The following is a 15,470-nucleotide window of genomic DNA, read 5'->3' as shown; positions in this document are numbered from 1 at the left end:
CTATGAGCAACAATGCTATAGATATTTGTGTCTGTCTCCTGTCTTCTCTAGCTAGAAGCCTCACCTGTCGTGTCTAGACTGTAGGCTTTGTGCAGCTTCATCTCTGTCAGAAAAAAGTCTGTTTTCTCAAGTGCTTGCAACAATTCACATCTCTAGTATCTATTGTTCCTACACTTACCAACATTATATCTTTTCAGACTTTGATTTTTGCAAACCCAGTAGGTACACAGTGTGCCACTATCGTTTTTAATTTGCATTTCTCTGATCACCATTTTTGTATGCTCACTGACAATTCTAGATAAAATTACATTATTGTCTTGACAGATTTTTTGATAAACATAGTTAAGTTGATCTCTCAAATGTTATACCAGTTTTCTTTATTGCTTATACTTTATAGATATTAAATATCTCTGAGAATTAGAAAGGTGAAAACTAGGCTTTATTTTTCCAATTCTTTGTTTGAATTTTAAATATTTTTCTTAAGGCAATTGACAGGGATGCTTGTGTCTCTTGAGTTATTCTATTGTAGAAGGTTTATGCAAGAATATTCCAGATCTCTAATTTCCAATCTAAAGCTTTTAATACAAAGTATCGCCATGTTAGGGAGATAAAGACATATCTTACTTTGTATCAGTTGGGGTTGGGAATGATCAGACTGGATTTTTTATTGAATTTCAGTGCATTAACATCTGCAAAACTGCTCTTTAAAAAAAAAGAAATGTGTGTGTGTGTGTGTGTGTGTGTGTGAGAGAGAGAGAGAGAGAGAGAGAGAGAGAGAGAGAGAGAGAGAGAGAGAAAGAGAGAGAGAGAGAGAGAGAGAGAGAGAGAGAGATCATATGCGCATGCAGTCCTTGTGTGGTACACGTGTGGAGGTCAGAGGACAGCATTTGTAAGTCATTTTCTCCCTCTGTTTGTTTGTTTGTTTGTTTTCCAGAGAAGGTCTTGGTTGTTTCTTGCTGCTGTGCTGTGTACTCCAGGGAAGGTGGTCCCCTGCCTCTGTCTCCATCTCTGTGTAGAAGCGCTCGGGCTCCAGATTCGATTCACCACACCACTGCACCTGCAGTTGCAGTGGGCTTGTGGGTGTGAACTCTTGCTGTCCAGCTTGTGTGACAAACATCTTTACCTGCTGAACCCTCATCTCTCTAGCCCCTGCAAAGCGACTCCTTAATGCTTGGAGAGAATGAAACGAGGGGAAGCGACTTCTGCTACCGGACAGGAGACAAGCATGCCTTTTCCTTGGTTCCTCTTGCTGGGTACAAGTAAATGCCTGACACTGAAACGTGAGATGGACAAAACGCACAGAGAGCGGACAGCTTTGCGCTTGGAAGAATGACACAGTAGTGAGATCCTGGGGAGGTTTTGAGTTTGTTGTTTGCCTTATTTTCCCCAGACTGGTGGCTAGAGGGGTTGGCAACCCAGAGATACCAATGGGCACAGATAAAAGCAAGCAAACAACAAGTATGAACCAATCAAAGGCTACTCTTTAATCAATGGACCAAGGAAGTGAAGGAAATAAAAAAGACACATTTAGAAAACTTCTCCACTGTAACCTAAAATCACAGTGAAAGCTAGGACAAGAGCTGAGTGAGGAGTCAGTTTAGACCTTTGCTATCTCCAAGGACCCCAATATAACCAACAGAATGGTACCAAAGAGGGATGAGGAAGGAGCCAGTTGTGTTCTCCTTAGGTAATAAATGAGGCCCTCATTTTCCATGGCATCATTGGAGACCACTTCTGTAGCTAGAGTTTTCCTGCCTGACCCACAGTCAGGACAAATCTCTCTCACCTGCCAGTCCCACAGCTGCTCAGACCCGACCAAGTAAACACAGAGACTTATATTGGTTACAAACTATATGGCCGTGGCAGGCTTCTTGCTAACTGTTCTTACAGCTTAAATTAATCCATTTCTATAAATCTATACCTTGCCACATGGCTCGTGGCTTACCGGCATCTTCACATGCTGTTTGTCATCGTGGTGACTGGCAGTGTCTCTCTGACTCAGCCTTCCACTTCCCAGCTTTATTCTCCTCCTTGTCCCACCTACACTTCCTGCGTAGCCACTGGCCAATCAGTGTTTTATTTATTGACCAATCAGCAACACACTTGCCATACAGAACATTCCACAGCACACTTCCTAGACGTCTGTCCCCACACAGCAGTGATGGAGTGCCCTCCTCCCTCACTGATGGATAGAGTCAGAGAAGTCTAGAGAACCATCCCATAGAAAAAGAGGGCCCCTCCTCTTGTGCCTCACTCACACTGTGTTGCCAGTGGATGTCACAAGAAAACAGGAGAGGGCCATTTCTACCCCTCCCAGCTAGAGATGGAGCAGCAGAGGCTGAAGGCGCCATGGGAGGCCCAACAGGAATAAGTAGCAGAAACCCCCTTGGGTTTTCATAGTTTATGTAAGTGCCAAGGGAAAAGTCTTTCCCTGGGGATCTGAGTCAGTTCATATGACCTGTTTGGCTTTCAAGACACTCGGGGTCACATTTGGGACACCAAAGAATCTTAGTGCTATGTACAAGTTAAACACCCGAAAGTCCAAATTCTGAAATGCTCTAAAACCAGAAAACATTGTATGCCAACAAGATGCTCAAAAATGTTTGGATTTTGGCTGCTGGGAATAGTGGAGAATGTTTTTAATCTCAGAGTTCAGGATGCTGAGGCAAGAGGGTCACAGGTTTGAGGTCAAGTTAGGCTACATAGATTCTGTTAAAAAAAAAAGTCTTTGGATTTTAGAGCATTTTTAGATTTTTATATTAGGGATACTCAACTAATGGAGTCTATATAAATATTCCAAAACGTGGGAAAAAAACCCTCTGAAATATTAAATACTTCTAATCTTAAGCATTTTTTTTTGCAGGCTTTAAAATAAAGTATTTTCTTTTTAAGTATGTGTATGTCTTTGCCTGTGTGTGGGCATGTGTAGGTGAATGCAGATCCCCATGCAGGCCAGGAAGGAGTTCCTGCCCCCCCCCCCCCCCCCCGGGAGCTGGAGTTACAGGCAGTTGTGAGCTGCCTGATGTGGGTGCTGGGAACCCATCACAGATCCTCTACAAGCGTGACAAGTGTTTTAACAGATGAGCCACCTCTCCAGAATCCCTTGCCTTAAGCATTTTAAATAAAGGATAGTTACTTGGAAGTGACTTTCCTTCAGCCTGATGCTGTTTCTGACTCACATGTCCCATGACCTCAATGGTGTTACTGGATATGACAGCTTGGCTCTAGCTATGACCCCCCACATTTAGATTGAACAGTAGGCTTCCACTCAACCCTGAGTCCAGCCTGCATTCTCTGATGGCCTTTCCTATGGGTTCCACACCTGCTTAGTCAGCTCCGACAGTCACATCAGACAATGATCTGGAAAAATAAATAAATAAAACACCTCACAACGTACATGTCCTAGTAACGCCGCTCCTTGGCTCCGTCCTGTGATTTGCATGTTTTTCTCTTTTGTAGTTTTTATCGTAGTGGTCTCCAACTACCGTGGGATGAAGTAGAGCATGAACAATAAGGTCCTTCCATATCTTGTGGTCTACCCCAGAATCAAGCCCAGCTGTCATGTGTAAGCTAAAGTGCTATCTAAGAGCTCTGGCTGTCCTGGAACTTGTTTTGTAGACCAGGCTGGCCTCGAATTCACAGAGATCTGCCTGCCTCTGCGTCCCACGCTCTGGGATTAAAGGCGTGCGCCACCGCCGCCCGGCTTGAACGTGCTCTGCTGTCCCTTCCTCCCCTCCTAACTTCAAGCCTCTTCTGTTTTCCCTGACTTCACCCCTAACAGCCTCCCTTTTCCAGATCCTCCTCCTTTAAACTACAAGACAAAACAAAATGAACCTCTCCTGGCACTTCAGTGAATTTCCACGCTTCTTCCTTTCTCTTTAAACTTCTTACAAATGTATTCTATTTTCAATCTTCTATTTTTTAACCCACTGGTACCTGGTTTCCATATCTACCACTCTACTGAAACTGAACCCTTGACCATCCAAGGGTCAGATATGCACAGGTCATCAAACTGAATTATAAGGGCTTGCTAGTTAGCTCCCAGCGTGTACTCTCCCTTTACTCATTGTAAGAGAATCCTGAGTGTAGCGGTTTGAATGAGAATGGTCTTCATAGGCTCAAATTTTTGCATACTTGGTCCCCAGTTCCGGAACTGCTGAAGGATTAGGGGGTGTGTCCTTACTGGAGGAGGTGTGTCCTTGTCCAAGGAGGTGTGTCACTGGGCGTGGGCTTTTGCCAGGTCCCTGTCTCACTCTCTTTGCCTGTCTGCCTGTGGATGAGGGCTTAATGCTCTCAGTTACTGGTCCAGCACCTGCTTGCGTGCAACCACGCTCCCCCACCATGGTGATAATGGACAAACCTTCTGGAACTGCAAGCAAGCCCCTAAATAAATGTTTTCTTTTATAAACGTTGCTGAGGTCATGGCGTCTCTTCACAGCAGTAGCAGTGTGACTTAGACACTGGGGCTGGGAAGAGGAGCCAGCGGGTAAGCTGCTTACTGTGCAAAATTGAGGTCCTGAGTTTGGGTCTCCAGCACTCATGTAAAATTCAGTCATGGTGTTGGTATTTGTAACTCCAGAACTGGTGTGCGTGACGGGGTGGGGGCAGAGATAGTTGGGTTTTGTGGGCTCCTTCTGTGGGTTTACTGAGAAATGCAGCTACTACTCAAAACAAGAACAAAAAAACCAACAAAACCCCAAACCAGCCAACAAACAAACAAACAAAAAAAACCCAAGGTGGACAGCCATAGTGGAAGACATTGACCTCTGGTCTCCACATGCACAGACATGGACACACACACACACACAGAGAGAGAGAGAGAGAGAGAGAGAGAGAGAGAGAGAGAGAGAGAGAGAGAGAGAGAGAGAGAGAGATCTGGACAAGCTGCCTGTTGAAAGGTATATTTCCCAGCATCTTTTGCTTCTAGGAAAGGCATGCTACTCACTCAATCGAGGTGAAAGAAATACAGAAGACTCATGCAATGCCATTTCCAGAACACTCTTTTGAAAGAGTGAAGGATGGGACGATAGAGCTCGATCAGTGGTTAGAAGCTTTTGTAGGGGACCCAAGTTTAAGTTCCTGGCACTCATCTGTTGGCTCACAAATACCTATAATTCCAGATCCAGGGGAATCTGAGGCCTTCTTCTGAACTCCATGGGCACTAGACATGCATGTGGTGCACATACATACACACAAGCAAAAACACTCATACACATAAAATATTAACTGCTGAAACAACAATCGACTCATGCTCTTTTCTTCTTGCCCTTTTTTCTTTATTTTCTTAAGCTTTTGGAGATCCTTCACTCTCTTCCACTGTTCTCAGTTTGTCATTCCCTACATTAATACATAGGTTAGCATTCATATATATATATATATATATATATATATATATATATATATATATATAAAATTGTATTCTCCTCACACTATCCCTTTGTCACATCATTCCTATCATTCTTATATGAGCAAATTTCACATTTATAGTCCTAGCATTGATCTCTGCCACCCAAACACAGAAGAATAATTATTCCCTTTTGAAATAATATGTCATTTTATAAAAGCAAAAAGATGAAGTGGATAAAGGAGAAAGCAGCGTGTCCTTGGATCTGAATTATTTATTGATATGCTCTTTCAGAAAAGAAACAGAAGTCTTTCTGAAGCTTAAAGCTCCAATATCCACTGCCTCACACCTTCCACTGGACAGTAATCAGGACGATTGTTAGTTGGGTCCTGGGCTTCCAGGGCTTTCACAGGCTGCCGTGAAGGTCTCCGTGAGTTGTACTTACTGTGAGGATAACATGAGGGAAAGATCCACTTTTTAACTCCTTCCTATGGAATTAGCTGCATTCAGTTCTTTGAAGTCTACCAAGAGCCTCAGTTTCTCCCTGGCTGATGGCTGGAGGGTCCTCCTTCTTTCACCGTGTAGACCTTTCCAAAGAGCAGTTCACAATGCAGTAGTTGGCTTTGTTGGAAAGAACACGATGAGAAGTATTGGAGTGAGAGCAGGCTTAACAGTCTTTCATGATCTAATCTCAAAAGAGGATGGCCATCGCTTTCTGTTATTCTCTTGACGAGGTGCCGCCCTGTACCTACGCAAGCGGCCAGTACTAGGATACAGGGATGCTGAGAGTCATTTTCCAAGCAGCGTGTCCCAGATGGTGGTTTAAATGAGATGTCCCCGCAGCCTCAGCATTTGGAGACATGGTCTCCAGTTGGTGGCGCTTTCAGAGGAGGTTTAGAAAAGGTTTGGAGGAGGGCTTGGAGAGTTCAAAGTCTCACGCCACTTTGAGTTTGCTCTGTTTCCTGCTTGGAGTTGAAACTTAAATCGCCATATGCTGTACTTAATATGCAGAGCCAGGGATCCAGAAATGAGCCCTCTGTTTCCTGCTCTGACCTCCATGCTGCTTGCTTGTTGCCATGCCGACCTGCCATGACGAACTCATCCCTCTTGAGCTGTAACTCCAAATAAACTGTTTCTTCTCTCGGTTTCCTTGGCCACAGTGTTTTCTCACAGCCATAGGAAAGCACACCACACAACTCCAGTGTCCCAGGAGCTTGGGTGGCAGAGCATTTTATAAACACCAGGAAAAGACTAAGACAGGTGGGCACAGTCACTGCCAATCAGTTCTACAGCTGGGACACTTTGTCCTTGTCAGACTGGATGTAGCACATATGAGAACGTTGTGCATTTTTCCTGTCTCTTGAAATACATTCTATGGAGGTTGCCCCCTCCCTTCCCAGTCTGAAAAACTGCTATAATAAAGCAAACTGTTAGCTTAAAATGTTTACTAAGGGCTGGGAAGACAGCTCAGTGGCAGCGTGTGAGGCCCTAGGTTCCATTCCCAGCAGTGTGCTGCGAGGTTGTCCAGTAGCTCCCGTCCCTTTTTGCATTTCATTTGCATTATTTACGTGATGTCTCCATTTCATTTCCCACTTTCAGAGCAAGTCTCCACCAAAACATTCCTCTTTATTTAAGAAAGAGACACTTTTATCACGAAGAATTATTTTTCTTAGGGCCCAGAACTCAAGCATTCCAACTTACCTTCCACGTTCTCATGTTATAAGAAAATAAGACAAACTGGTACATTTTGATATCTTAAGATTAGTGAACTAATAGTTATCACATGGATTTACGCTAATTTTAGTGAGGCAAATTGTTATACATAGCCGTGATCAATGTGTTCCAATGAAAAACATTAACAGCAACTAGGTAGTTCTTGGACTCCTAAAGGGTTTTTTGTGCAGTTCCACTCCAGGCCGTGGGGGGCAGAGCGGCGCTTTCTGGCTCGCCATTTTCGTCTCCGCTTCCTTCTCTGTTGGAACCGACCAAGTCAGAGCGGGAGGGGGGGACAGTACTACATAGGGTCAGTAGGCCTGTCGCAGGCTTGCTGTAGTAAGGAATTATGCACCCTTGTGATTCATTACTTCAAAGCACACTGAGGCAAGCACACTGCCACGCGTGGTGTCTCCAAGAAAACTCCTAGGCCGTGCGGGGGCGCACCCACCATTTCCTCCTCCCCCGTCGGACGGGCAAAGGTGTGGTCCGCTCCGCCTTGCTAGACCGGAAGCCGCCGCAGGCTGCGCGCGCCTCTCGGCCGGGAAGGTCCGTGCCGCGGCGAGTGTGCGCTGTCCGCGGGGCTGGCGCGCGTCCGGGCCCATGGGTCGCCATGGCGACGGCGGCGGGGGCCCGGCAGCCCGAGCGGGGCCGTGGCATTCCGGGGGCCTCCGCGGCAGCGTGGCCGTGTTCGCCGCCGTGGCTGCCGTGTTCACCCTCACGCTGCCCCGCTCGCTGCCGGGGGGAGACTCGGGTAAAGTACTCGCAGGCCGCCCCCCTCCCAGCCCCCCTGTCCCCGGGTGCGGCTCCCGCGCCCGCGTCCCATCGCCGGAGCTCAGCGCCGGGTTCTGAGTTCCAGAACTAGTCCCCACTTCCGTTTCTGGATCTCTGGCCTCTGTGTTCTCGAGCTGTCCAGCTTCTGTGGCTTTCGGCTGATGAAACTTAACCACCTGTCCGCTTACCCCTCATCAGTTTTACTTTCCGTACCGTTTTGGTCCATAGATATCACCCATCGAGCCCTTACAGTGGTACAGGCGAAAAGATTGGCAGTAGTGAACAAAATAGCTAGAGCGTTTTAGTGTGCTTACACACGACACAACAAGTTACTAAGTTACATTTTAAGTGGTGGTAGATTACGGAGGCCCTAAGAGAAATGTGGTTGGGAGTGGGAGCCGTTCAGAAGATCAGGAAGGGCTTCGCAGGCAGTGATAATAGTTAGAACCTGAGTATTAAGAGGGAAACTCTTAAAAGGGGGGTGGGGTGGGAGGTGGTGCAGCTTAAAGCACTCCTCTGTGGGAAAAGAAAAGCATGTCTCACCTAGATGAAGACAGGGGCATAATTGTTACATATTTGAATCCAGAAACAAATTTCCTGGTGTGTTTTACAGCCAGATCAAGTGACTAATAATACCTCAAAATAACCAGCAAGGTTTCAGAATGGTGCTGTAACAACATAATGAACCTATTTCCTGAAGAATCCATGAGCTGTTTGTCATTTCACTACCTGATAAGTTCACCCGGATTTGGTGGCTGAAGCAGGGAACGTTTGTCATCGCCCGGTCTGTGGATCAGTAGCTCTTGGTGCAGTTTAGCTGGGTCACTAAGGTGTGGGCTGGAGTTGCAGACCTCTCAGCCCTATTTGGGGAGCATTTACTTCAAACTCAGTCTAGTTCTCTGCTGTGTGACTCTTTCCAGAGATAGCTGACTCCCGTCAAAAGAAAGAGATAGAGCATTCTGTGTGACATTCTGTCTGTCACTTTTGAAACCTAATCCTGGAAGTGATATGCCACTGCCCTGTTTTATTTGAGGGAGTCAGGAAATCTAGACCAGTTCAAAGGGGAGAGGATTACACGCCAAGACAGCCAGGAGATGGGGATTACCAGGACTGGTGTCAGGATTGCCTGACAGGTGAAGAATCCTTGATGCTCCATTTTCAGGTCATCTCCTCTTTCTGGATCCCCTGAGAAGTTCCTGGGGGTGGTGTTTGGGGATGGAGTTACCCACTTTCCAAGATTAATATTAAATAATGAAGTAGTTTTAGGGTGGCAAGAGGTTTGATATTGGAGAGTGTTATTTAGAGGTTAGGTAGCTCTGTACCTGTTAAAAGATATCTACAATTTATGGTTGTTAGAGCCACAAATGTGGGATCAGAAGCATAATAACACTGCATTTACTATATCCCACTCATTGTCCTAAGTGCCTTTTATGGATTTTTGCCCTTCCAACTGCCCTAAGAGGTAGGTGCTATTCTCTTCTTTTGCAGATGAGTAAAATAAGGCTAACTAGAGTCACAGCGAGTGAGGGGCACCCAAAAAGAACCTAAGCAGATTGACTTTAGAACACTCTTCTTAATGCCTACTCAAAAGAATTTGGGGACATTGTTAAATTCTCCATCACCCATAGTGATAGTCTTTTTAAACTGTTGCCTTCCTTCTTCTATGACACTGTATCTCATGTGTTACCAAAAGAATAAAATTGTGTATTCATCTGAATTACCAGACTTCTTACATGTTCTGATTTGTTTGGTTGGTTGGTTGCTTCTGATATCTTGTGATCATTTTTGGGAATCATCAAGAGCTATTTTCAACTATATGCCAATGTGGAAATTTTGTTTAAGCTTACCTTTGATCATGTTGTTTTTGTGTTGAATGTACTTGAATGTTTATGAAATATATATTCTGTCAATAAACAGAACACATCTCAAAACCAAATAAAGCACTGGTCAAAAGTTTTACTCGAAAGATCTACCACATTGTGTGGCATTGCCTTTTTTTTTTTTTTTTCACTACTAGACATGCGTATTCGTTCATGGACAGTTCTCACGATCCTTGAGAGAAAGAATTCACTTATCGGTGGATTAATATATGTTAAATATGGTGACTTTAATGGACGGTACATGGGTGTGTGTACATTTGAAACAACTACAGGCAGCTCTGGGCTTGCTCCGAGTTTGCATCTGGGACAACCAAGTTGTGTGTGTGAAACCTGAATCTACTTCAGAATTGCCCAGCAAGTTTGAGTGCTAATGTCAGAAGACCTTCAGGAAGTTTTGTTCTGATACAAGTAGCCCTTCAATGTAGCTGAGGAAACCCCGCTGACGGGCTGGGAGAAAGCAAGAACTCGGGAGGCACTGAGTTTAGTGTTTCCTTTTGTCTTCCTCTTTCACATTCCCTTTAAGAGCATTCCCTTTGCCCTTGACCATGGAGACATTAGAGATTTTGAACAGCGGCATATTTTTCTTTAGATTGAACATTGCCAAGAATTGATAGGATTTTGTCAAATTCCAGATTTGTCTTTATAGCAACAGAATTACAGGGGTAAAGATACAGCTTATTTATTTTGGCAAAAAGCAGTTAGAGGGATGGTATTAAAGTGTGGTTTGAATACAGTCTGAATGGAAGAGATGGTGACCTTGAAAGCTGGAACTTATGGTATACTTTGTCCCACAAATAAAAGCAAAAATAGATCAAAACTGAGCTAAATCATGGAGTAAAGTTGTAAGATCCTGTCTTGGAGTAGTTACATAGGAAATAGTTTCATGCATTTTTTTAGGGTATAAACAAATTCTCTAAAAGAGGTGTTCAAGATATGAAAAATACTTAAGATTCTGAGATGTCAATATCAGTAATTGACCTAAGTAAGCACTATGTTATCTGGTTGTCCTTCAGGGGCTTCTGTGAATTAGTCACTCACTGGAGAAAAGTTTCTGAGTGGTAAGGATGACAATGTGATATGTCTTCATACCCTCTGCAGAGGATTGGTGGTTGATTCTTTGTGGGTGGCCAGAGGGGACGGGTGGTGTTTTCTTGGCAGGATTCTGAAGTGACTCCGATGATGTTCTCAGACTTAGTGAGAGAGAGAAATGAAAACAACCAGCTAGAATAGAATCAATCCTATATTGGAAAGTACTGAATAGTTGGAGGCATGTTCTGTGGAGGAGAGGAAATGATTAACTGATAGAGGATGCTGGGCCTGTGTAAGGAAAGGTGTTATTCCCAAGTGGCAATCGAACTGGGCCTTGGCAGATTTGGGGAAGAAAGGTGGAGAAGTATTCCAGGGTGAGAAGATGAGTGATGGAGCTTTGAAAACAGGCCACCCCCGTGGAAGGCTGGTGTTCAGACTTGGGGCACATAGGCAGTGTGGGAACAAGGCTGCCAAGGGACCTTGAAGCCATTAGACCTGACTGGAGAAGCGCTTATTCTTGCTAAGCTATCTGAATTTAGTTAGTGACAGCAGCCATTGAAAAATTATAGACTAGGGATAGGCTCCAGCTTCTTGGTTTTGTATAAATTGGGGAAGGGTGTTGCAGTCAAGAATAGTTTCAGAACATTAAAGTAGGTTAGTTAAGTCTTGCTATAGTCCAGGCCAGGGAAGGTGGAGGTAGTTACTTTTGTAATGAGGACAGTAGGGAGTTGATACCTGTCGAGGACCAGAACATGGACACTAGTGCCTTTCCTAATAAGCAGAAGTGACCACAAGTCACTGTTCCAGACTGTCTCACAGTGCTGCTGTGCTGAGCCATGAGTTAGACGTGCTCTAGTTACAGGAACAGACATTGGATTACTTCCTGTGCTGTAAGCTTAGAAAGAATCACTAGCACTGAGGAGCTATGGGTAAAGAATAGAGTGATGTAGTGAGTGCTGTAAAAAGACATATTCTGGGAGAGCTTACCAAAACAATGCAGATTGTTTAAAGATACGTAACTTAATGTAGACAAGGTATCCAAAGGCCAGCATTTGGGTAGCATGGCACCTTTGACAATGTCCAAACCTCAAACCTCTGCTCATTTTTTATGTCAGACAGCTGCATCTTTTTTTGTTGTAGGAGGGGCAGTCTCACTAGGTTTCCTAGGCTGGCCTTGGACTTACGGTAATCCTCCTGCCTCTGCCTCCCAAGTACTAAGATAACAGACCCAAACTATTGCCACCCCCCTTTTTACAGTTGCACCTTTATAAGCCATGCTACGTTCTTGAGAGAACACAGATTATCACATTCATGCTCGGTTAGTGTGTTTGTATATTTGCAAGTAAATACAGCTTTCAGGAAAGAAAAACGATTTTTTAAAATGAGAATTCACTTGTATTTCCACTGACCAGTTACTTAAAACTATGGGAGATAGTTTGTTAATAAGACCTAAGGGAGAAAGTACTCTTAGACTATTTCATGCTGTTAAATCTCTCCAGATTTACAGTTTTATCCAGTCAAATTAATGCAAAACCCCAATGCAAGCATCCGGATTTTGAAAACTTTGGAGGAGTGTCATTCTGTAATAGTAATTATTGGTTTTACATTATTTTTTCACAGGGGAACTGATCACAGCCGCACATGAGCTTGGGGTAAGTATTAGTTTTATTGTTTAATCAATGCTCTCATTAGCAGTTTTAGGAATTAAGAAAGTTTAATTAAGCATGGAATAAAGTAGATTAATTTATTTTCAAGCCCTAGTTTTTAGTAACTTATAAGTACAGTACATGACAATTTACTTTAAGTTTTAAATCCAATTAACTGAAATTATAAAGCAAAGCCTTTACTATATATACAGTAGCTGGCTTATTATCATCCCAAATTTTGTATAAGCTGTGGAGAATAAATCGGGTTAACAATTTTAATAAGTTTATTATTTAATAAACTTTATTATAGTGTGTGATCCCTTTAGTCAAGACCTTACGACTGTCAGCATGGTGGTAATCCGGTAGCAGTGTGGTCTTTCAACTCTTACCAAGACGATGTTTCAGGACCTGCCTGCTATCGGTAACCTTTGAAATGACCCGAATGTACTGTAAACCTAGAGCACAAACTGCTTAAGGACTGACAGTGTACTATGTCACCTTGTCTGTAGGTGACGTCCCATATGATAGGCACAGCAGATCCACTAGAGAAAATAGCCATATTGACACAAGAAGATTACAGTAGGAAGCTGCTATTCAGACAGTTAGTCATCAAGGCACAGTCCTCATGCTTGCCTGAGAAAAGGGCTTCTTGTCAGTGAAAGCCAGTGAGACACATCTTTCCAGATGAGCGCATCTGACCGTTGCCTCTTTTTCCCGTAGGTTGCCCACCCTCCCGGCTACCCTTTGTTCACACTGGTGGCTAGCCTGGCGATCACACTCTTTCCATTTGGTCCCGTTGCCTACCGAGTCAATCTTCTCTGTGGCTTATTTGGAGCGGTTGCTGCTTCCCTCCTTTTCTTCACCGTCTTCAGGTAAAGTAGTTGATTAGTTAATTTTGAGAATGAGAGATGTGGGTTCCTCATGGCCAGCTACATACGTTTGTAGAATCTTTTGTTGCTGAAGTGGCTTCCCTAAGTCACATGATCTCACTTTCTTATGGGAATTTCATAGCCCCTCAGATGCTCACACAGTTGGCTCTGCTTTGTACAGTGGGATGAAGGTGTCACCCGTCCGTTATCACAGTTCTCTGGTCAGGCAGGACTAATGAGGACTGTCATTTTACAAAGATGAGGATGGGCTGACTTAGCGACACAAAGCTTGTCTTTTGTAGATGGTAAATTCACTTAATTACTCACCATGCTGCAGATGGGCAGCTGCCTCTCAGGCTGGGCCTGAGAGCTGATTCTATAAATATGAGCATACTGCGTGCTTGTGGAAAGGAGGCCGTCACATTTGGGGTGTGGTTTGAGAGCTGATTATATTATAAATATGAACATAACCTGTCACATTTGGGGTGTGGTTTGAGAGCTGATTATATTATAAATATGAACATAACTTTATGCTTGTGGAAACCAGGCTGTCACATTTGGTTTTTAGTGAGGTTTCACATTGTCCCACTGTAGCCCTAGGCAAGGGAGACACAATAGACCCCACTGACTTCAGGGATCGAGGTGTTCATAGTTGAAAGCTACTGTGCTTTTAATAGATTGGCAACTAGTTTAGGACGTTAGTGACTTCTTTGCCTCTGATGCTTCTGTCTCCATTCTTAACTTAGTCTAAACCTGTTTCCTAAGAGGATGACACCAAAAAATACAAGTTGGACTTTGTGGACAAATGGGAAAAAACAAAGTCCTGCATCCAAAAGCTCTTGTAAGCTTTTCTTAAGTTAAAAAAAAAAAAAAATTTAATGTAAGTATAGTATAATTTAAGTAGATTCAATTTCCAATGTTCATATTGCCAACTAGCATTTTTAATGTAATAGTTATAGTTTTGCCCTTTAAATTCCACGTTTCTTTTGCGTTACTTATAGAAGTGAAAAAGCTAACATAATAACTCTAAAGTTTACTTTTAAACCTATTTGCAGAAAGGATTCAGAATCAACTATTATAGTTCTGACAGTTTACTAAGTTTTATCCATATCACTTGATGTATTTCTATATAATCTTATATATTTTCATTGATAGTCCTCTAATAGTCAGTGTTTAAAATAAGGTCCTTGCCTGGGTTGCTTAGTGTTATGGATATTTTTTTCTAAAAGGTTGGAAAAGGTTATTTCTTCTGAATCTTCTGACTAAGTTCCTGCCAGTTTCCATTAAGAGAAAAATTGATTTTTTATTTTTAAATATCTAGGTTGAAATTTGGAACTTAACCTGTTAAATATTAAAAACATGAGTTATTAATTTTCACAAGAAACTTTAAGATAGACACTTTAGTGCTATGAATTGTGTGTCTGAGTGTGTGTGTGTGTGCGCGTGTGTATGTGTGTGTGTGCGCACGCGCATGTACACACACGTGTGCTCTGAAGCAAGTAAGGCAATTGGTACTCGATAACTTTTCATATTTCTCACATATTGTTGATGGCATTCCACAGAGAGTTACTGTTTTTAAAAATCATACAAAAACTTCTTCCAAGTCCAAATAGTTTCAGACAATAATTTTCCTTTAGTTGTCCAGTTTAAAAATAGATTTTATTGCTAATTGTGTTTGATTATATGAGTTTCAGATGAGCATGTGACGCCTTGATTTAATGTACACAACTGTGGATGAATCATTACACTTGCTGACGTTTTGAATCAGAGCTCTAATACTACTAAAATGGCTATGTGAGTGGTTTGCTAATACAGTACTTCAGAAAAGTTGTTTTCTCCCTGAAAAAGAAGCTAACAACACTATTGCTCACATGTACTTTAATATGAAAATATTTCATTATTTTGAATACAAATAACTGACAAGGTACACGTCCTTTGGGAACAACCCAGTTCAAGTGGCAAATCTGTTTTGTCAAACAATAGACACCCTTCAGAAAGGAGAAGCCATCTCTATGGTAATAGGACTAACAGTAGCCTATTGATTGAGTGGAAGAAGACATTATACAATGTCAGCTGGCTTGTTACAATTTCATTTGTTGTATGACCTGAACTTGACCTCTGGAACCTTTCTTCTGTGAATGTAAACCCAACAGCAGGAGAGGTTTTGTGCAGCCTTACAGCGGTGGCTTTCTTCAGCCCTGGCATACAGTGAATA

At 43.0% G+C, this 15,470-nt stretch overlaps 1 protein-coding gene across 3 annotated transcripts in view; it reads left to right on the top strand.

Moving 5' to 3' along the window:
* The first annotated feature begins 7,570 nt into the window (after positions 1–7,570).
* The window catches only part of Tmem260 (transmembrane protein 260), a 69,568-nt gene continuing 61,668 nt past the window's right edge, over positions 7,571–15,470 (top strand). For 2 of the 3 annotated variants that reach the window (XM_052733404.1, XM_052733405.1), the window contains exons 1-3: positions 7,571–7,811; positions 12,361–12,392; positions 13,107–13,258. In XM_052733404.1, coding sequence (XP_052589364.1) covers positions 7,661–7,811; positions 12,361–12,392; positions 13,107–13,258 — 335 coding nt within the window. In that variant the 5' untranslated portion in view covers positions 7,571–7,660. The remainder of the gene's footprint in view (positions 7,812–12,360; positions 12,393–13,106; positions 13,259–15,470) is intronic. The other variant, XM_052733402.1, reaches the window with a different exon arrangement.

The sequence above is a fragment of the Peromyscus californicus genome, unplaced genomic scaffold (genome assembly GCF_007827085.1).
Source record: "Peromyscus californicus insignis strain IS unplaced genomic scaffold, ASM782708v3 Scaffold_12__1_contigs__length_115047231, whole genome shotgun sequence".
Classification (NCBI taxonomy): Eukaryota; Metazoa; Chordata; class Mammalia; order Rodentia; family Cricetidae; genus Peromyscus; species Peromyscus californicus.
The sequence above is the reverse complement of the archived record's forward strand: the minus strand, read 5'-3'. Positions and strand labels throughout refer to the sequence as shown.